Here is a 22,247-nt window from a genome sequence, read left to right on the forward strand (position 1 = left end):
GGATGAAACTGGCCTTTTATATAATTGTTGTAGCATAGCTTTCAATGATATCTTGCTATACTAGATGTACTCTTCGGAGGAAGAAATGAATGAAGGCAGCAGACACAGATGTCCTTCATTACAATCATCAAAAATTCACTGAACTAGCACAATATATTCATTTGCAAGTACCTTTTTAGGATATATTATCTTAACAGCATCAGTTTTGTAAAGATATAGAATTAACATACATATGTCTTTTTAATTACAAATTAAATGCAGCAAACTTTTAGGTGTGATGAGTACATTGCTTTAGCAATTGCAGTAGTAAATACTGTGTCTTAGCTGTACCTATGGTCAGTTTAAGTACTTGAAAGGCAGAATTAATTCTATTAGACCACAAGGGTACTATTTATTGCATTATGCTAATTACCAGGCTGAAAAAGATTATACTATTTTCAAGCCCAATAATACTCTTAGGGCAGCAATTAAGAAAGTTTGAGAATGTGTTAAGTCAGTTCTGGAATAAACTGAGATTCTTGTGGAAGAGGCATTATTGAAAATGTCCCTAGTAGTAGCTGAGCCCCTTACCGCCAGCGGGACATTAAGAACAGACTGGAGCAGAGGTTAACATGTGAAAAGGAAGCATTGATAGCATGTCTTCCAAGATGGAGACTCTGAAAACATAAAATCCCTCTCAATCCGAAAATAGTTATAATTTTTATATACTTGTAAGCCTACATATACTGTAACTTCTCTTGAAATTTTCAAGAGAGGTAAAAGATCTATGTCTACTGCCCCTTGTAAAATAAAGTCAGGCTAGATTATAAACAGCCTCCTTACATATCGCCAGGGCAAACAGCTCAACACTCTTCTCTGATCACTTGCCAAAGAGACAGTGGCAAATGGTTCTATCAGAGATTTAAAGAAAATTCCATAGCACCAATAATCCAGTATTTTCTTTCTTGACAACCTGATAACTTCAAATTCCTTACTTCTTTTACCATTGACTACTGTTCTTTCTAGAAGTGTTCCCTGTTAGCCTCTCCTGTGTACACCGTGTAATTTAGAACCACTATCTAGAAAGGAAACACAGGATTCTCAGGGGCTTGCTTTTGTTTTTAAGCTGCAGATTTTCTCTTAACTGCACTGATCAGTAAATTAGGTAAAATAGTTGTGATGTCTGGAGTTATTTTATAAAGAAACTAAAAAACAATGCTAATGTGATGAATCCATGTGTTTCTGCACATCTGTGGACACAGTGTTGGCCCCACCCTGGCCTGGCAGGACACTTTTGAGATACCTTTCTTTCTTGTGATTCCTGAAACTACTTGTTGCCAGGGAGTCTAGTTATCTTGTGCCCAAATGATCAGCACTCACCTCCTGAGTGTTATAGCCTTTCACCTTCTGGTCATGGAACTCAGCACTTTCTACCAGTCAGGTCAGCACTCCCTGAATCTTCATAGTCCTTAGATGCCTCTACTCAGACCCCAAACTGATGTAAACTTTCTGTTTTCCTGAACTGGGAATGTTCACATAGGTTTTCCTCTACTTAGAGCCTTAATACCCCTGCTCTATGCAACTTACTAACTTTCAGGTTTCAAACACCTTTGCTTCTTCCAAGAATTATTTCTACCCTGTAACCTGCCAGGCATGATCCTTACATGTAATGCCTTCCTCTATTTGTATATGCAGAAAGTTCTTATTTGAAGCCACTATTTTTCAGTCTTCATTTTATGTCCTTGGGATAAATCAGTTTCCAACAACATGGATTTTACTTAACATCAATAAGATAAAAGCCAATAGCATCAAGAATAATTTAATTACAAGTAATACATCACAGTAGTGGTCTACAAAAACTTTAAAAAAATAAAAAAGACTCCTTGAAGTGGAGGCCATACAATGTCACCTCTCTTGAATGGATTAAAAACTATTGTTTAGTGAGGTGACCTCCAGCTTTAATGGAAAGATGTAATTTGATTGTGCTGGAAGAAATATAACAGACTTACTTATAAAGAGATGTAAGAAGAGAGTGTTCTAAAAAAGGAAGTAACCAATGTAGAGACACTAAGTGGAAAAATATCATTGTTTAAGGACTAAAAGGGAGGAATACAGTTACAGACAAATTGTTGAGGGGACATTACCTAAAATTGAGGTCACATGCAAGTGGCAGAACACGAGCAATTCCTATGTCAAAAAGATGACTTTGGTGTTCATGCCAAGTTCAAGAGGATACTGGGGCTTTTGGAGCAGAATTATGACATACTCTAACTTTATTTTAAAGGGAGCACAAAAATAGAAGACATGGAAGACAGAGGAAGACAGAGCATAATTCCACAAGAAAGCCCTATAACAGAGAAGACAGTAGGTGGTGGCTGGGTTTGGGCTGCTTGCAGAGGACAAGACAAAGCAAAGTGAAAGGTGAGACAGAGCTAAATGATACAGGACAATGTCAACTCTAAGAGGAAGAATGTTGTTCATGTTTTCAAATGTTTGGTCTAAACAACACATAAGGTCATAGTCATCATATGGGAAAGACAATGTAAAAAGGAATTTGTGGAGGCTGAAGAGGACAAAGGTGTCAATGCAGAAATAAAAAGCTATTGAGCTTATGAAAGATAATAAAGAGTTAAAGTAAAATGTCAACAAGACCATTTCTGTCAATGCTACAAAGTGATTATTGCTTTCTGATATAAAAGGATGTCGATATTTTGAGGTTTAGCTCACACAGAACATAGCAGAAATATGTGTTGTTCCAAAGAATGAATGCGTGAACATTGTTGGAAATCATTAGACCATTAGTGAGAATCAGATTTAATGTCCCAGTGCTGTGACTCCAGTCATTTGTAATTATATAAAGAGAAAAAAAAATTAACATTGCTACTTGTTTACTATTAAAATATGTACATATTAAACCAATGTTTTACATGTACCAATTGAATATGGGTTAATAATGAAAGTGTGGAAACTATAGTAAGTTTTAGGAATTTAATCTTTCAAACATGCATTTCTCTGTCCCACAACTTGGTATAATTTTTAAAGCATAACCACAGAAATAATTTGAACTGATGAGTTGGACGTTTATAGATTTTTCATGCCTACAGCTCTTATTGTGTATGATTTTTACAATTTTTACTATAGAGTACTAAAATGTGATTTTAATCAACAGCATTATGTAATAAAATCAACACAGGGCCCCAAACCAGCATGAAAAGAAATTACCACACTAGGTAATAATCGCATTATAGAGATTTGCATCCTTTTCTTCAAACGAAAATCACACAGAGAATAGTTTTTATTTAGACTTGTATAGAGCTCCTTCTTAGTTCTACCTATATAAATAAAAAAGAATTATAAAGGTATTGGTTTGCTCATATCAATATTATCTTCATCATTACAACTTTCAATGCTAATTATATTGCAAAGTATGCAGTTAAATGCCAGAAATAAATAACTCCTAACTCTTAAATTGCATGTCATTTTTATACTCAAAACATAATCTCATGTTCTTTCTCTCTGTCCTGTATAGTAATTCATCCATTTGTTCAGTTGATCCAGCTTTTACATGTCATCTTCCATTAATCATAAAACCTGTAGTATCCAGGTTCATGATAGAGAATTTGCTGAGGTTCTCCAAATATAATCCTCATTTTACTTAGTAGTGTTATCAAGTACAGTGACGGTGCAAGTTTGGTATGTCAGCAGGATGTTGGAAAGATTTTTTTGATGTGAAAAAGTAAAAGTTTCCAACTCACTAAGGAAAGAAGAAAAGGCACAGTGCCTGAATTGTTCTCCTTGCTTGAGTCCGTCACAGAGGCATCATCACAAATTATCACATAAAAAGAATCAATATGACATAAAAAGAAACTATTACAGCACACTTACATTTATTACAATCTGTTTTTATAGCTCGGTTTTGTGATTAACTTTTGTTCATCTCTAACTGTTCCTAATGTAAAACTTAAACTTTATAGTCAGAAAGTATGTATAGGAAAATATATAGTGTGTATGTGCACGTGGAGGGAATGATGGAGCAAAAGATGAAGGGAGGGCCAAGAGAGGTCAGGGCAAAGAGCTAAGAGAAAATGAAAGGTTGACGTTCTTTCATTTTAAGAAAGGGTTGCAAAAAGAATCAACCTTTATTTACTTTTTTGATTCTTATAATACTATGCTAAAATTCTGTAAATATTTTATTTTGACCCCAGTGTGTAATTAACAGCTCTGTTTAAACTGCACGGATGAGAACTATTGAATGAAGATCGCACAATAATCTAGTAGATTTTGTAGAGCTTGATACTATTGTAGAGCTTAATACTCTCTGTGGATTCAGGCAACCACTTAGTCTAGGCTCATTTCCAATGGATAAGAGGGCCTCTCTCTTGTAATTTTTGTCTCTTATATCTATCCACAACCACATAGCTGTACCACCTATGAGGCTTGTCTTTTCACAAGTTCCAAATTATTTCATACAACAGTATAATAATTGAGGTTTTCTGTTTGTCATGTTAGAGCATGACAATGAGTCTCTGTATGACTCCCTTTCCCAAGTCCTCTTCCACACATTTCTTTCAGTTCTAGCTTCCTATAAAAATCAATCTGGCTCCCCCTCCCTATAGAAAGTCTTCCTTAACTCTCCTCCCACATTTTGTCCTCATCATCCTCAGAGAATTGAATTCACTTGACACCCTTCATTATATTTGTTCATCAATATATTTGTGGTTTTTTTTTAAACTGCCTTCTCAAGGGTAAAATTCATACATTTTTCATTTCTTCTGTGTGATTCATTTCCTGGCCCGCTAGTACAAGAGCCATATGTATCTACATTAGAATGAAACTCCTGCCCAGAGATGAATTTCCCCCTAAGGCTTTAAGTGATCTGTAGGAAGCCTCTGGGTAAATTAGAGGAATTATGAACATGCTCAACTTGGAGTCGACCTTCACAACTGGCTGAAATTCCCTAGAATCTGGAAAAGAATTGGAGAAACAATGAGCCTTTATTAGGATCTATGGTTTCCACCTGTGCTAAACATCTATTAAGTGGTATTTCGTATTCACAACAGCTTGGAAATAGCAGCCATGATTGTGCTGTATGAATAAGAACACTGATCTTAGGCAGATTCAAAGCCTATCTTAAACTAACAAGCCTTTTCTCTTTGTAGTATCACACTAGGATATACCATCAAGGACTTGCTGAAAATCAGGTAAAGCAGACAAAAGAAAGACATTGTGAACAGAAATGGAACAAAGGAAAAAGGTGCATTGTGTGAGCTCGACAGATAGAACTCTGGGACTAATTTTCAGCAAACATTTCACAGAATGCATTTCTGGATTCCTCATTACATGCATCTTGATACAAAACACATGAAACCAAATCATTACGTGGATTCCAGGAGACAGAAACAACTTAGTTTTTCTATTTTGTTTCTCACAGAGGTTGTATGGGGATACCACAATGAGTTTTGAAGACTTTGACAAGCAGTTAAAGATGTAAGAAGAGTGCCCCCTCTACTATGTATCCTGCACAGAAAGCATCAGAGGCTTGACGTCTAAGGAAGGGATGGATGAGCATTTAAGGTCCCATTAAGCCAAATGGAGATACGCCTTATGACACAAGTGCCCATTGACATTCTCTGAAGCTGTGTTGCACAACAGTATTCTACAAGATCACATAATAGACGACATAAATGCTCAACTCAAGGTCACCAGACTGGCAGTCACTTACCTTTTAGGAAATAATAAGAGAAGGTAGTTTTTGAATATATTACAAAAATAGTTCTCTGAAATTGACTCAAAAATAAAAGAATCTATTTATGTGCCCTTAACAAGAAACCTCAAATTTTCTATAGTATAGCTAGGAAATGTATACAAATGATGTTTCTATCAGCTTTCTGATGTATTCAGGTTACTCATTATCAATTATCTTATACACACAACACACATATCAAATGGTTACATTTTGTATGTGGCCATATGCTTATTGTCTAACCTATATAAAAGCTAGTTAACTGAAGGCTGGAAAAGTTCACATTCCCTGTTTTTTATTTATAGTAAATAAACAAATGACAAAATACTGTAAATGACAGTCAGAGGTCTTAAGCATTAAAATGCCTTCTTAGACAAGGCTTCCCAAGGTATATATTTTATATTTTTGTCTTCCATCCATTTCATGACTTACTGTTCCTTTTCATGCCATGGTCTTTTATCTCTCTATCCTTATAGTCCTGTGAGTAAAAGTTGGTACACTGTGTATATTAATTTGCAACCAAAATTCCTAATTGATAATCCACACAATATAACATCTGCTTTAGAAACATAAATTAATGCAGACATTGTGGAGACACAGGCACAGAAGGACACTCCAGTAAAACACCTTCCTTATCTGAAGAAGCAAACGGTAAGGAACGTGCTCATCAGTTTGCTTGCTTGCCATCTTGCACACTTCTCGCTCCAGTACTTCTTAAGCCCCGTCTTTCCCTTAATGCAAACCTTAATTGTCGCTGTGTGTGCTCCGGGGTATTCTTTCTCTTCTAGTGTCGACCATCTCTCTATAAATTTAGATACCAGGGAATCGTCGTAGTCTACAATCTGAAATCCAGAGACATTTGCTCCTCCAAACTGAATTTTCAGCAGGTCCCCATCAGTAAATCCCTAGACAGAAAACAGATTTGTGTTATTCCTATGGCTCAGAACCTTTCCTGTACCTCTCGGCATGTTATGTATTGGCAGGCTAAGCTCACACAAGAGAGATAAAATGCCTACAGAAAGAATCCATGTATTTAACAGCCAATATTCGTCAGCACACCTCATATAAAACAGGTAGCATGGAGGTCCTGTATCAATGTTACTGATGGGCCATCTCATGTAGAGCTTACAGGAGTATTTATATAGTTTTCTCTCACACTGAGTCAGGATGGGTCAGGTGAGGACTGGGTTTTCTTCATTGAATTTATTGTGGACCACAGTCATGTGCTTACATATGAAAATCATTGATCAAACTATTCTCAGTTAAATGGATTATTCACTTGCCTGATAATGTAACATTGAAATGAAAAGGGAATACAAATGTCCAATTGTTGTTCTGAATTGTTTAACAGAAATAAATTTTGTATTAGGTGAGAAACACATTGATATGACAATTGAATTTTATTAATCAGTTGAGTGATTAGAGACGTGTTCTGCTCTTGGAGAGAACCCAAGTTCCCTTCCAATATCCACAAGGGGCAGGTCCCATTCTCCAGTAACTACTTTGATATCATCTTCTGACAAATACAGGTATTGCTCTCAAGTATACACATAGAATTATTTTTTTAATTTAAAATTTTCAATTTAAAATTTCATGCAGTTACTCTTGGATGAAAGAACCAATTCAAAGTACCATGTTACACTCACATAAATCAAAATATTATTTTGTGATTAAATTTTTACAAGAATTTTAATACGTAAATTATTAATGTATTCACATTTTAAGCATATTTATTCTAATATGCAGAATGATTAAATATATCTTGAATTAAGCATGGATTGTTTTTTCATTTGAAGTTAATATTTAAAACAAGAATTATTGCATTCTTTTTTACCTTGGCAAAGAAAGTTTCTTGTTAGCCCACAGTTTTGTGTCTACAAGTGCTAAATAGACTTTGTGGATTTCTAGTTTGCAACTCATACAGATACTTAGCTAGCTGTAAGCCTTAAGGGTAGGAGAAGAAACCCCTTTCGGTTTCCTTTGGTTCTTTGTTATGTGCTGTTTAAAAGCTTCCGATCTTCTATGCAAATGTACAGGTATGTATATGGCTAAACTCTGGGAATAGAAAGATGGAGACTTAAAGGCAGGGCTCAGAATTCTGTACGAATAAGCCCACTGATTTGTCAGCCTGTGCTTTGCTCTGCAGGCGTTCTCCAGTTCTAGACAATAACTCACATCCATAGTTTTTTTTAAAAAAAGAAAATCCCAGAAAAAAAATCGAAGCCACTCCATCCTAATCCTTGAACAGTGACAAGACTATTTTGGGTTCAGAACACCCCCTCTATCTTCATGCACTTTGGAACAGAAAAGTGCAGATTATGTAACAAAGAGCAACAGGGAATCAGATTTACTCCCAAATCAGCTGAACCCCATTCTTGCTGTTTTCTCTTCATCTTACTTCTCTCAATGCCTCATAGGTTGCTGTCAGCATCATGTTCCCAGTAATGTGTACATGGAGTCAGGTTCTGCCTCTCTGGCCTGAGGGAGGGTATACAGCAAGAGCAGGAGCTACCTGTCTGCTTCCCGTGCTTGGTGCTTGTCACAACTCTCCCATCTCTGTCTAGCCTCATTGCCTGTTCAGTGCAACAATATAAAGCCTCTGACTTTCTATCTTGCTGACAATTTTGGACTCATTATCTCTTTCTTTGGGTATAATTTTATTCTTTCATATAATTTTATTCTTTCATATAATTTTATTCATTCTGCTATCTTATTATACAACAAACAGCTTCATCTGAAGTCCTTGGTAGGTTTGATGTTGGCCTAAATACGAATCTGCATTTTTCAACATTTTCTTTCTTTACTTCTTGACAAATTTTGAACAGAATTTCCAGAGACAATAGAAGCCACTCCTCTATAATTGTTGGACATAGTGAGAGAACATTGATTTCTGGGTTTACAATGTCATCTGGCTTCATGAACTTTGGAAGAGAGTAGAATAGTTTTCATATTCATGTGTGTGTGTGTATGTGTGTGTGAGTGTGTGTGTGTGTGTGTGTGTGTGTGTGTGTGTGGCAGAGGTGTGTGTGGAAGAAACAGACAGAGAAAAACAGCGTTTGAGAAAGAAGAGGAGGAGCAGAAAGAGATTAGAAGAAAGAGAAATTAGAAATTAATAGAAAGAAGAGAAACAGACACAGAAATTAGAGATGAGAGATAAAAGCTAGACAAGTCAGATGCAACATCTCACCAAATAAAAACCGTCATGTCATTTAGGGAGATGTATTCACAGGACTGAAAAAGAAGAGGTCCTCCATCAGTTGTGGACCCTTAGTGCTCTAAATGATTATTAACAAATTAAATCCATTGGGAAGAGCAGAGAGGATAAACATGAACATAGTCTTATGATCCTCATCTTATCATGGACCAGTTCACCTTTCAAATGCTACAAAGAAAACTGAATCAGAGCCTGCATCTGAAGAAATAAGTTCACTATTTAGCAACTCTTAAAATGGTTAATCAAAATATGAGGATTTTAAAGATTTTTTTACAGCCTCCTCTTCTAACATGCATAAGGCACTGGACCACAGGGAAGTGTTACTTTTCTATTGAGAACTTGGAGGATAAAAACCCTTCAGCATCACGAGGCAGTTTTAAGACTTCAACGTCATGAAGTGTCTAAATTCTCTGACATTCCAGCAAAGTCAGAACGCCTTCACAACTACTGGGAGTTTGTGAGCAGAGGATATCAGGCATTTAGGAAAGAGGAAAAGGCCCAAATTCAGCTTCAGAATTAATTTAGGTAAATTTCTAAATAGAATCATGACCAGCATAGACTTGCTCACTTAGACAACTGCGCCTGCTTTTTTTCATGGCATTACATAGCAGCTCTCAAATTGATGAGGCACCTTCTGTCATTATTTCTCAATGTTCCAATATAATCTTCTCCATCTGGACATTTTTAAAGATCGCAGCTTTCACTGTGGCTCTGTGCTCTTCATCAAATGGCACAATTCACACAGGGACTGAGTGTACAGGCTGCTTCAGGCAGGGAACAAGGCTGGGCAAAACTCATTACAGAGCTTCAAGTCTGGTTACTCCTAGTGTCTATACAGTCTTTTCCAACCCCTTAGGTATACACTGAGAGAGAAACCCCAGAGGATTGTTATAGGAGCTTGTAATCCTGTAACAAATAGAAATTTCATCTTGAAGAGCCATGTTCTCCCAGACTCAGGACACTCACTTATACTGAATTGAGTGTTCTAAGTGAAAATACTATTTGTTGAAGTGTTTGTTCTGTTTTTGCATTTTTCTGTCAAACCAGGGATGATTTCCAAGGGATGAGCTCTGTAAACCATTAAAAAGAAGCCTGTATTTGAATAAACACAAAGCTTGTGTGCAGTCCTATCACAGGATCAAGAATAAACATTCATTTTCTGTTTCTTTTCCTTCTCTCACCACATTTTTATCTGGTTGTGTGGAGATAATTTCAAACAAACAGGGTCATAGCTATTCCAAGACCATGAGGAAAGCCAAAGCCTGTTTGCCTGCCTCTTTAAAACTCATCTTTAGAAATCAAAATCAATGTTCAACAATCTAAATTGATTGGCTATAATTATGAAAGGGAAAAAAGCAAAGAAATATAATTAACCAATCTGCTTTTTCAATATGCTCTGAATGGACAAAAATACTGATGGAACATGACCAACACCTACAAGAACTCAGTTTTCATTTCGTTGTTTTACTTATGTACTATGTAGAAAATCAGAAATAATATATTTTCAAAACATTATTATTACATTGCTAAAATATGTAACGAATACTTTTGTTGACATTATAGTATCATGTTTGTAGATTTATTTTTTTTCATAATGTGCATCGATTTTATATATTATTTATATTAAAAACTCAAATAGCATTTAGTAAGTTTGTAGAACACAGTGACATAAAAATGGATAATTAAAGAATTAAACTTTATGCATTTGAAGAATTTCTCTTAGTAGAAAATTACCAAAATAATTTTGAGTATGTGTGGTCATACAGTTATTTATATTACATGTAATTACTGGAACTAACTTAAAGTTGTAGATTGGGAAATAAAACTAAAGCAACCAGATAAAACATTTCCTTTCTTGTCTATGAAAAAAATCAGAGTATATTTTTAAAATATCTCTTACAAATGGTGATTACTCAAAGTAAATATTTTCAAAACAAAGATTAGGGAGAGGATCGAGGAAGGTGGATCTGTATATAAGATTACCAGGGTTAAATTCCCAGCACACATATGTCAGGATGCTTCCAGACAGGTAGCTCTAGTCGTGACGAATCATAGACCTTATCTACAATCTGCAGGTTCATCTATGCAGATGGTGCACAAATATTTATGCAGACAAAACACCCATGCCCATGAAACATGAATAAATATATTATAATTAACACTTATTAGATAAAAATAATCTCAATTCACCTACCAGATTTGCAATGATGTAATGGTACCCTTTAACATGTTTTCCAATGGTAATAACCTAGCAAGGATAAAACACAAACATTTAATACATGTGAAGAACAACAATGCAAAAATCTCTGCTATAATGATCAAATTAGCAAAAAAAAAAAAATGACAGTTTGAGTTTTATATCCCACAAGTCATTTTCAATAAAACATTTTAATCAAATATAGAGAATATTTCTCAGGAAAATATACAAATTTACTTTAGCGCTTAATAATTGCTATCAAGTAAGAAATCTACACCTAAATCAAAATAACTCTTTTTCTTTATATAATACTGAAAATATGCATATGCATTTTGGGGAAGGAACATAAAAGCAAATGCATTTAATCCATAACAAGTAATAATTTTATTTCTATCAGTCTATATTTATGTCTTAATAAAATAACCACCTGATAAAAAATTCTAAAATGTTATAACTATACTCAATGGTATTCAACATAAAACAGGTATAGAGTTTGTAGAAATATTAGGGGATATTAATGAGCAAATATAATATTATCCTTGATGCAGCTAAAGTTCCGTTCAAATAAATATTGTTTCTCACTTTAGTCAACAAAGTAGACAAGAAACTACCTTCACTTCATAAAACAGAGTCAAAAATCAATGGCAGGATGAGCTTACATCTTGGAATGGGTGATTATTCCAGTAATGGCTACAACATCTTCAAATATTACCAAGGGGTATTTCCTTAACTATATCATTGACATGACAAATGGGTGCCCATGAACGGCCTTGGTATAGTGTGCTGTACAGAGATGCAAATAGTGATCAACCCACTGAAAAATGAAAATAACTAAGGTCAAAAATGCATGTAATTCCATTAACCTACTAGCCTTTGCAGCTTGCAAACAAGAATTCAGAGGAGCATGGTTTGTTTCCTTCCATGACTGATATGTACTGTGGGAGCAGTGATCTATGCCAGGGAGTATCATACTGCATATTGCTACCACAGGAAAAGAAACAGAGTTCAAATGGACAGAATCTGCTAAATTCATATGCCTTCTAATGCATTATAGAGCTGAAAAAAAAAATAAAATGACCCAAGGAAGTCTAGAGTCATTTCTTTTCAAAATAATTCCTTTATATTTATTGATTCATTATTTCAGAAAAGGTCAGGGTATGTAGCCCAGACTGTCCTTGAACTCAGCATGGTGACTAACCTGGCATTTGTGCCTCAGCCTCCAGAGTCCTGGGATTCCAAATGTAGACCACTATCCTTCCATTTTTAAAGAATATAACCAAACAAAAAGAAAACATGAAACCACAAGCCATAAAAAATATGCGAAGCTTTGGTTTACTTTCTGCTTCTCTGGCTCTCCCTGTCTCTACACAAATTCCTCACGTTGAATACTGTAGTGATCCCGAAGGCTACTCCAGTTCCCATTCCACCCTCTGGACTTAGACAGACCACGTGAGTTTTCCACTTTCCACAAACAGCTTAGGGCTGTTCATCTTCTGTATCATTACTTGCAGTTTTCTCCACTTTACCACAGCATGTGTTATTAACACACAAGGTGTAACCAGTCTCAGCCTGGTGGTTGTCTCCTGGCTGAAGAGTTCTATGTCTGTCTGTCACCTGAGACAAAGTCAGGTGCTTGAATGGGCACATTTGGCTCAAAAGCAAAAACGTATTTCCTTGAAAAGATTCTACAGAACACAATGTTCATGTTATGTAGCAGCTGTTTGAAAAGAAATTAAAGTTTAAATCGACTTCTAACCCATTTTTTTGCATCACGTAACCAAATTGCTTTTTCATAAAAAAAAAAAAAATTAGATCCTCCAGGTTGAAGGCAGAAGATTGAAGAAAAGAAGTTCTTGCAAGTGAAAAATATTCTAATTCATTTCAGTTTAATCAACATGCATTGTGTCCATAAATATCTTTGGAACATCTGTTGAATTGCTTACTGAGTAAGCTACCTTATGAATGTCCGTTTTCTATTGGAGAATTAAAATAAACAGTCAAAACGATACCAGTTATCCTTCTGTTTACTGAGAAAAAGAAGAGGTATTCACTAGGTTCACATCTTTATAAGTGTTAGTGTTGCTATAGCAGCCATTATAATTTTGCTTTATAATCACAATTAGTATTATCCAATAGAAAAATTATGATAATTTACAAGTGTTTGGCTGGATGGATACTTTTCTCATCTCATAACAGCTAGAAATAAGTGTCTTCTGGGTTTTATCAAATGATAAAGTTAATTTTATTGCTAATTTCCAGCTGCTGTGAAATTAAAGTGTTTTACCTCATCTCTGTTCTCTGGCAAATATTAGTTAAATGAATTAATATAAGAGTGTCCTTTTTCTTAGGATGTGCCTTACCATAACCTTGTTCTTGGTGATGCTGCTCCTAGAAGAACATTCTGACCTAATCTACATGATTACTTTCAGTTATCCACTCCCAGAACAGTTTGTTCTTTTCAACCATGGTACACCCATGTTGACATTATGAAACTACAGTATTCACAGACTTTGATAGGGTTTGCAATGTTTTAAAATCTGTAAGTCAAACACTAAAGAAATGAAATATTCATTCAAAAAAAAAAATAAGTAAATGGCTCAAAGCTTGCCAAATACTACTTTTCGTTGAACTTTGTACAAATCATTTCTTCAAATGATAGGAATATCCTCCTGCAATCATCAAAGACCATTTACATAGCTTATATCTTCTATGATCTACCCAGAGCCTGAATATTAAAGGCTTGATCGTCAGTTTGGAGCTACTGGAAGGTTTTACGAGTTTAATGAGACAGGTCATAGTGTAAGGTCTGAAGAACACTGGAGGGTCCTCCTTGAGAGGGTAGAGAGATCCTGGTCCTTTTATCTCTCTCTCTTGATTTCCAGCTACACTGAAGTAAGCAGTTTCCTCCAACATGCACACACACACACACACACACACACACACACACACACACACACACACACACACATCATTGTATATAGTCTTACTAGTAGATGGAAAAATCATAGACAAGTGACCATGGATAAAATTTTCTGGCATAAAGAACCAAAATAAATATTTCCTCTTTGTACTTTGATTTATTATATTATTTGTTATATTAACAGAAAGCTGAGTAGCCGAAGTTTATTTGAAATAATTTTTAGTACAGAATCTGCATGTATTTTCTTCCCCTAAAAGGAATCTCATGAGGTTCAAATAGCATTAATTATTTTGTTTTGTATTTATTGAAAAGTTTGTATATTTGCATTTCAAATGTTATTCACTTTCCTGGTTTCTCCTCTCCCATATCCCCTTCCCCTGCTTCCTTCTATGAGGATGTTCCCCCCCCACACACCCACTCCTACCTCAACACCTTGCCTTCCCCTACACTGGGAAATAAGCCTTCCCAGGACCACGGGCTTCTGCTCCTATTGATGCAAGACAAGGCCATTTTGTGCTACATATGCATCTGGAGTCATGGTTTCCTCCATGTGTACTCTTTGGTTGGTAGTTTAGTCACTAGGAGCTCTGAGAGAGGGGTCTAATAGGTTGATATTGTTGTTCTTCTTATGATGTTGCAAACTATTTGTGCTTTTTCAGCCCATTCTAAATCCTCCATTGTGGTCCATGAGCTCAGTCTGATGCTTAGCTGCAATTATCTTGATCTTTGTCATTAAGGCTTTGGCAGAACCTCTCAAGAGATATCTGTATCTAATACTATACTTTCTTGTCATTATTTTAATCTTTCTTCAGAGAATGCCTTTAATAAATGGTTTAATAAGTGGTACATAATCTATTTTATGCACTTATTTAATGAGTTAATAGAGGTGCACATTTATTGCATATAGATGTAAAATAATGCATTTTAATTTGTATATTACATTATAATTACATAACTGTTTTGCTTCCCATTGCTTGCATTTTATGATTTCAGTTTGCTTCACAATTTTTCCTATTTATAGTTTTGAAGGACACAATTGTGTCTACCACCTGTATTTGTTATGAAGAAGCAGTAATATTTAAAATTATAAACTACTGAATATTTTGAGTATTCAACTATAATGAGAACCTCTTATGAAATTTAAATGTGATTCTGAAGTGCACATTTCAACAAGAGACATAACTTAACAGCAATCCTACTTTCATCTCCTGAGACCAAAATCAAGATTTTTCAATTAAAATTATTCTCCTCTCTTGTATGCATTTGAAGGTTTCATTAGTTTGTAGTAGTTATCTCATTTTTCATAAAATATTTCATTCTTATTTTTTCAGGACTATATTGCATATCAGTTAAGCCTTTATAAAAACTTGTTTCAAGAATGTTTTTTGTCAGAAATATGTCAGTGAATTTCAATTTTTATTTTGAGGGGTAGATGGAATGTAAATCCATATACAACTGTATGTTTTCTTTCCATGTTTATGTATATTCAAGAAAGAAGCAGCTACGGTCTCTTGGGTTTTGTCTATGTCTCTGTCAATCTCAGTTCTCTCTCTCTCTCTCTCTCTCTCTCTCTCTCTCTCTCTCTCTCACACACACACACACACACACACACACACACACACACACAAAGATACCAGCAAAGCCTGGTAAAGTGTACCTTACATAACAGGTTATGAAGAATGTCTGGTCAGTTTCTCTGCCTTAAAGCATTGTAGATTTAGCTCCTCGCTGTGCGTCTTATGTTATCACTTAATGGTTGTCCTATCCTGAAAGGTCTTATCTGAAGTACAGCCGTATGATAAGGACAGACAAAATCATTCTCGTGTTTGATATTATTCTTCTTCCTAAAACCCAGGAACACTACTGACTTTTGCATGGTGAACACAGTCTGAATGCATTTTCTACACCGTTTAATGTGTAGATTACAATCTGTGGACACACATTTTCTTATGTATGTGAAAAATCCAACATTTACTTTTTACAAAAATGCCTCCTCTTCCTACAGATATAGATATAGTATATGGTTGGATTAATAATAACACCCACAGTTTTGGATATTTGAATGCTTTATGGACAGGGAGTGGAACTATTTGATAGGATTAGATAGATTATATAGATAGGATTAACCTGCTTGGAGGAAAGGTGTCACGGAGGATGGGCTTCTAGGTTTCAAAAGCCCATGCCAGACTCTCCTCCCCTCACTATACCTTAAGATCAAGAAGTAACACCTCAGCACCATGTCTTAAATGGCCTTCCATGCCTGCTAACACATTCCCCTATATGATAACAGACTCAGTCTCTGAAACTGTCAGTAAGTCTTTAATAGTTCCTGTAACAATAGACATGGTTATAGTGTCTTTTCGTAGCAGACAAATAGTATTGAAGACACACAGATATAAAATAACATAGGCTTGGAGTACGTTATATTAAAATAATCATGTAAGAATCTCAAGCCCAACCACCTTTACCCCAGGGACTCGTTTCAACTTCATCACATTGCTTAAAATGCTGAGGCCAAATCACATTTAATGTTTTCAACTCAGAAAAGCAACTAACTTTAAGACAATGCTTATGTAATGTATGGAAGTTTGATATTATATATTGAAGTTATTCAACAACAAAACCAATCTGTCAGCATTATTGACAGCCATCTGCCATTGCTTACTGAAGCTGGGGATAATTCAATTGATGTTTTTTGCTTCATTGTACATGAACTATAAACTAAAAACCGCTGTTCAAGCATCTTGCAGAATGATCCTTGCCAATGCTGATGCTGCATGCATGGTCTATATTTGGCAGAAAACAGAGAGCAACAAACCTGGTCCACAATGTCATTTACTTTATCCCTTTCACAGTCAAGGATTACACGCCGTTCTTTTTTAAACTCCAGATCTTGAAAGAGTGATCTGTAGGTCTCATCTTTCTTGTCATTGTTGATGTTCCCCACATTGATAGCAGTCACCTGCCACTTCTTCTCCGCAGCAGAATCCAGCACAGCTTGCAGTGTGGATAAGCCTGGGAAGACAATGGGCAAGGATAACTGATGAAGATACTAGAGCATCTCAGAACCTGAGTGTGAAATGGTCAGGTCCACCATGTTGTCGATCCTGAAGTATTGTGTAGCTTGGGAAGGCTGACTTATGACAGAAACTATGATATTTTTCAGTATCTGCTCATGTCTGCATAATATCATTTTTAAAAAGGTATAAACAAGCTGCCAAAGAAAAATGCTTTCTTTATACCTCTAAAATATGTTCATGTAGCGTACTTTTACTCACGATGTTTAATATCTACAAATAAAGTAAAATAAAAGATGTCCCAGGCATATCCAACTTTAGAAGTGGCATAATGGATTTAGCTGTAGGTGATTGTCTGCCATTTTGTACTAGTAGCATGATAAGGTTTACTACATTTCCATCCAGAATCCCTGAGCAGTTAAACAGCAGAGACAGTGATGTCTGAAGGTGCCAGGCATCTTTAGTTGTTCCCAATCAGCAGCAAACTGATAGCTTATATTCCCTGCAGCCTTCTGTTATATTTTTTAGGAACTGATCTCATGGAGATTGAATTGTTCATCTATTAACCAGATGGTGGCTTCTATCTCGCTAGTTCACAGTTATCTCACCTCATAAACATTAAACTATTTTTCTGTTCATTAGTAACTTTTGGTATACTTTGATATGATTTTACCTGGTGATCATTGTGGAATTTAATTCTATACAAACTATACCATGTTTAGAACATGTATCAATAACCAGGGCTGGAGGAAATTGTGGGGTTTTTTGTTTGTTTGTTTGTTTGTTTGTTTGTTTGTTTTGGGTTTTGGGGTGATGGTTGGAGAGATGAATCAATAGTTTTGTGCCAGAAGAAAATAGCATATGTCCTTGTTTTCCAAAGAACTCCAGATGTTCTCACTGAAGCCAAATTCATAACATGTAAAAAAAACGATTTTATGGAAACATGACGTCAAGACCCCATAAAAAAATTCAAGCTCAATATATCATCTTTCTCCTTACAGAATGATCTGAACACTTAAAAAATACACTAATCTGTTTTTATCTGTATGATGTCTGCCTCATCAAATGTGAGCAACTCTGTCTATAATCTAAATTCAAATACCAAACTTTATTTTAGATGTATTTACAATAGCAAACAACTATCTGTTTTGTCCACCAATATTTCAAGATATAAAAAGCCATTGAAAATTTTATGGGTTTATATTTAATGATGAGAAGACAAAGTATGTTTAGAATATATTCTGATACTGGCAAACAAGGCATATGCCGAAGTTTGAAGAAGCTATTTGTAGATTTTCAATAAAGACAAAGAAAATTTAGCATCATTCAAGTCATAATGGCAAGAGACTAAAGAGCCAAATATTTCATTTAAACCTGTGTAATCATAATTAAAACAAGGATTTAGAGTAGTTTTGCTTTTAATGCGTTAGAATGAATTAACAATTTTGCAAAGGTAAACAAACAAGAATTATTGGGTTACAGAGGTATTTTCTTGTGTGAAATATTCTCTAGGTAAAGATAAAATCATGTTTGTATCTTTCTTTAGTCACAATTCAGCTAATATAAAACAAAGAAATGTGAATATAAGTTAAACTTGTGTATCTCAAACTGGGGTTAGCGAATCAAAGTAACAACTGTCAACTATTCTCTACCATTTCTGACAAGGTTGGGTTGATATGTAAACAAACTGAATCTTATCAAAGTTTCAATGTATAGGGAATATATGTGTATATATTAACTATCATATGTGTGCAGATCATAAAAATCTAGACCAGAAAATATATCACATAATAACAACTCTGACAAAATATATTTACCAACTATAATACAAAATACTATAATACTCATTTTATTCTTCTCTGAGAAAACACTTCAAATGATGATATTAATAGTTTGTAAGTATGATAACAATATGGTGGTTGTACATAAAATAAGAGAATTACATATCTATTAAGATGTAAGCAAATGAAAAAATAAGAGTACTTGCTCCAAAAGCATTGCAGAGTGACAAGAAAATTCATGCTACAACAATAAAATTTTTCTTGTAATATTTAATGAGAAAGGGACTAAAAGTTCAAGGCAACCTGAGTGAGGTATCACAGCTCAGTAATCTTAGCTCTTTTCATAGCTGAAGGAGGAAATCATGAGCTTTAGGTCTAGTCTCAAAAAAATGCCTGACAATTTTTCTAATATAGTTTAGAAGGAAGAGTTAAAATATTTTACTTCAAAGGATAGTTCATAATATAGTGAATGTAATGCAATCTGTGGAAAGTAAACAAAATCACCCCCTTGTGTCTGTTTTGATAACAAAATATTCAGATAAACATGAGGAATTTAAGAGATGACATAGATCTCTCATCACTTGTAAAGAAAATAAGTTTAGTAATAAAACCTTAGAACTTGTCATAAAACATCTGTGATTGCTACTCACACCAGGAAGATGCAATTCCCTCCTGTAAGCTGTAATGCAAGTATTCAAGTAGTGTGTCTCTGTCACCACAAATGGCAACACACAATGGGTCACCTCCGTATTTCAACAGCTACAGGCTACTCCATTGTCTCTCTCTATCTTCTAATTATCAGACAAATGCCTCCAGTCACCATCAGAAAATGACCATGAGTAAAGGTCATTCTCTCCCCATTTTAACATGTAGCAATTCTAGGGAGTATTCTTTATCGTACACACTAAGGTATTTTATTAAATAATAAAATTTCCATACCAAATGCACTTGTTCTTGCCTTGTCTTTGACAGATACTATTAAAAACTTACATATAAATTCACTTATAAATTTATAAGATTTCATCAAGTGATAAATTTAAGCCTAAAATTTATTTGCAGTTCACACTGTCAAAGGAGATGGGATAATGTGTAAAAATAAAAGATAATGGGGTTTTTCATGGCTAACTTCCAGACTCATTTATTCTGTGTCAAAAGTAACATGTACTCAATGTAGATTCCATTATTAAAGGATCATATCACTAATATTTTGAAAGCTATGTAACCTAAGTTTCCTTTATTTATTAAAACCTCAACTTCTCAAGAAATGTTTTTATCAGATTTGATAAATGTTCTGTCAGTGGACACTGCATATTATTGGACCAGTCCTTCACAAGCTGAGGTTTATCTCATACAAGATTGGAAGAGACTGGAGATCCTTGCTCAGGAGTTTACTCAGATTATTTTTCAGGGGTAACCACATACTCCCTCAACATCAGTTACTCAAGTTCGTCATCCCTCACAGCCGACGATCTTCTCAGATTCCTCCTGACAATTTCTTCACAGTTCATATAAGACTTTTAAATCCCTAAGACTGATGGCCTACTTGCTGTCAAAGAGAGCAATGATTTTTAAACGTACATAACACCAAAAAGTGTGCACTCTATGTACAAAGATAACACTAAATTCTTCCTTTACAACCTACATGCATGGTGTTTTTCTATTGGCCCTACAATTTAATTAGGAGGCAGAGTAAGCTGAGTGTTTTTTTTCTTCTCATATGAAATAGCACAAGAAATTCTCCATTGGTACGAGAATCACTTAATTCAGCTCTAAATATTTGTGGGGATTGAATGCTCTGCCTAAAATTGGTTTATGTAAAACTCTCACTGAGCCAAATTCGCTCAACCCCAATACTTAATCTACATAGCACATCAGCTTGCTTACTTCTTGTTTCCGAACAATTTAAAAAATAGAAAGATGTTGAGATAGCTTTGTATCTGCCTCTGTAAAATCAGAAGAAAATTGAAGCATTAACTATTTCTTTTAATCATTTTAAATATAATCTTAAAATATTTCAATTATATGATGAATCTCAAATTATGTTCTCAATCTACAATTGAATCTTAAACATTTGGATAAAGAAAAAAAATAGCTACTTCAACATTGTTAGTAATAGGCTCTGTATGCGTTTTTTTTTTTTCTATTTATTAGCTGCAATTTTTTCTAAAATTAAAAAAAAATGACTAGCAGTAAATGCTAATTTCATTTTGACCTAGTATGAATATCATGGAAAGAAAAAATTTAGCTTAAAATTTCTTTGTTTTGTTTGCTTCTCAAGGGCTAAAATTTAAAATGGTAACTGACAAAAGTATATTCCATCCAGAATAGCCTTTATTCTTAAAAATGTTTCACTTGTCCCCAATTGATGGAGGAGGTTACCCAACTAGCTCAAAAATTTTAATCCAGAATTGTTCCTGTCCAAAAAAAAAAAAAAAAAAAAAAAAAAAAAAAAAAAAAAAAAAAAAAAAAAAAAAAACTGGAGCAGAGACTGAAGGAAAGACCATCACCTTGAGATCTCTTCCATTTCCAGACACCAAAGCCTGACACTATTGCTGATGCCAAGATGTGCTTACAGATAGGAGTCTCATATAGTTGCCTCTGGGAAGCTCTGCCAGCACCTGACTATGACAGATGCAAATACTCACAGCCAGTCATTGGCCTGAGCCCAGGTACATCAATGGAAGAGTTATAAGAAAGATTGAAGGAGCTGAAGGGGATTGCAGCCCCACTAAAAAAAAAGTATCAACTATCTGGATCCTTAAGAACTCCCAGGGACTAAACCACCAACCAAAGAGTATATATGGGCTGGTTAATGGCTCCTGCTACATATGTAGCAGAAAACTGCCTTATCTGGCATCAGTGGAAGGAGAGGTACTTGGTCCGGAGGAGGCTTGATGCCTGAGAGATGGGAGATACTAAAGGGGTGAAGCAGGAGTGGATGGGTTGGTCGGGAAACATGCACTTAGAGGCAGGGGGCTAGGGATGCATGGTGGGGATACCAGGAAGGAGGACAACATTTGAAATTTAAATAAGTAAAATAATGAATAAAAAAACAATATTTTGTTTGTTGTATAAAATTCCCACTCACTCACTTATTCTTCCAGGCAGAGTTATGTGTGCTCACTAACTCATGGCATGGTGCCTAGACTAGATTAGATTATCATGTATTTTCCTTGTCATCTTTCTCAGGGCATCAAGAGGAAAATAAAGTTTTGAAGCCTCTTCATTCTATTCTAGATCATTTCTTTGACCTGGAATCAAGTTTCTTCCCCTTAGGGGAGGAACAGTATTTGCTCAAAATAAAACCAAAACATAAATATAGAAAGTGGAATTGATTCTGTTTTGACTTACTGTCCTGAGAAATATATCACATATCTTCTTTGACATTGAACCAAC

General features: G+C 35.0%; 1 protein-coding gene across 2 annotated transcripts in view; it reads right to left on the reverse strand.

The window, feature by feature from the left end:
- Positions 1-22,247, reverse strand: part of GRIA2 (glutamate ionotropic receptor AMPA type subunit 2) — a gene marked incomplete at both ends in the record, with an annotated part of 115,995 nt that overhangs the window by 30,037 nt on the left and 63,711 nt on the right. For both annotated transcript variants that reach the window (XM_080916524.1, XM_080916525.1), the window contains 3 exons: positions 6,466-6,627; positions 11,131-11,184; positions 16,872-17,068. In XM_080916524.1, coding sequence (XP_080772650.1) covers positions 6,466-6,627; positions 11,131-11,184; positions 16,872-17,068 — 413 coding nt within the window. The remainder of the gene's footprint in view (positions 1-6,465; positions 6,628-11,130; positions 11,185-16,871; positions 17,069-22,247) is intronic.

This window comes from Micromys minutus (genome assembly GCF_963924665.1).
Source record: "Micromys minutus genome assembly, chromosome: 4".
In the NCBI taxonomy this organism is placed as follows: Eukaryota; Metazoa; Chordata; class Mammalia; order Rodentia; family Muridae; genus Micromys; species Micromys minutus.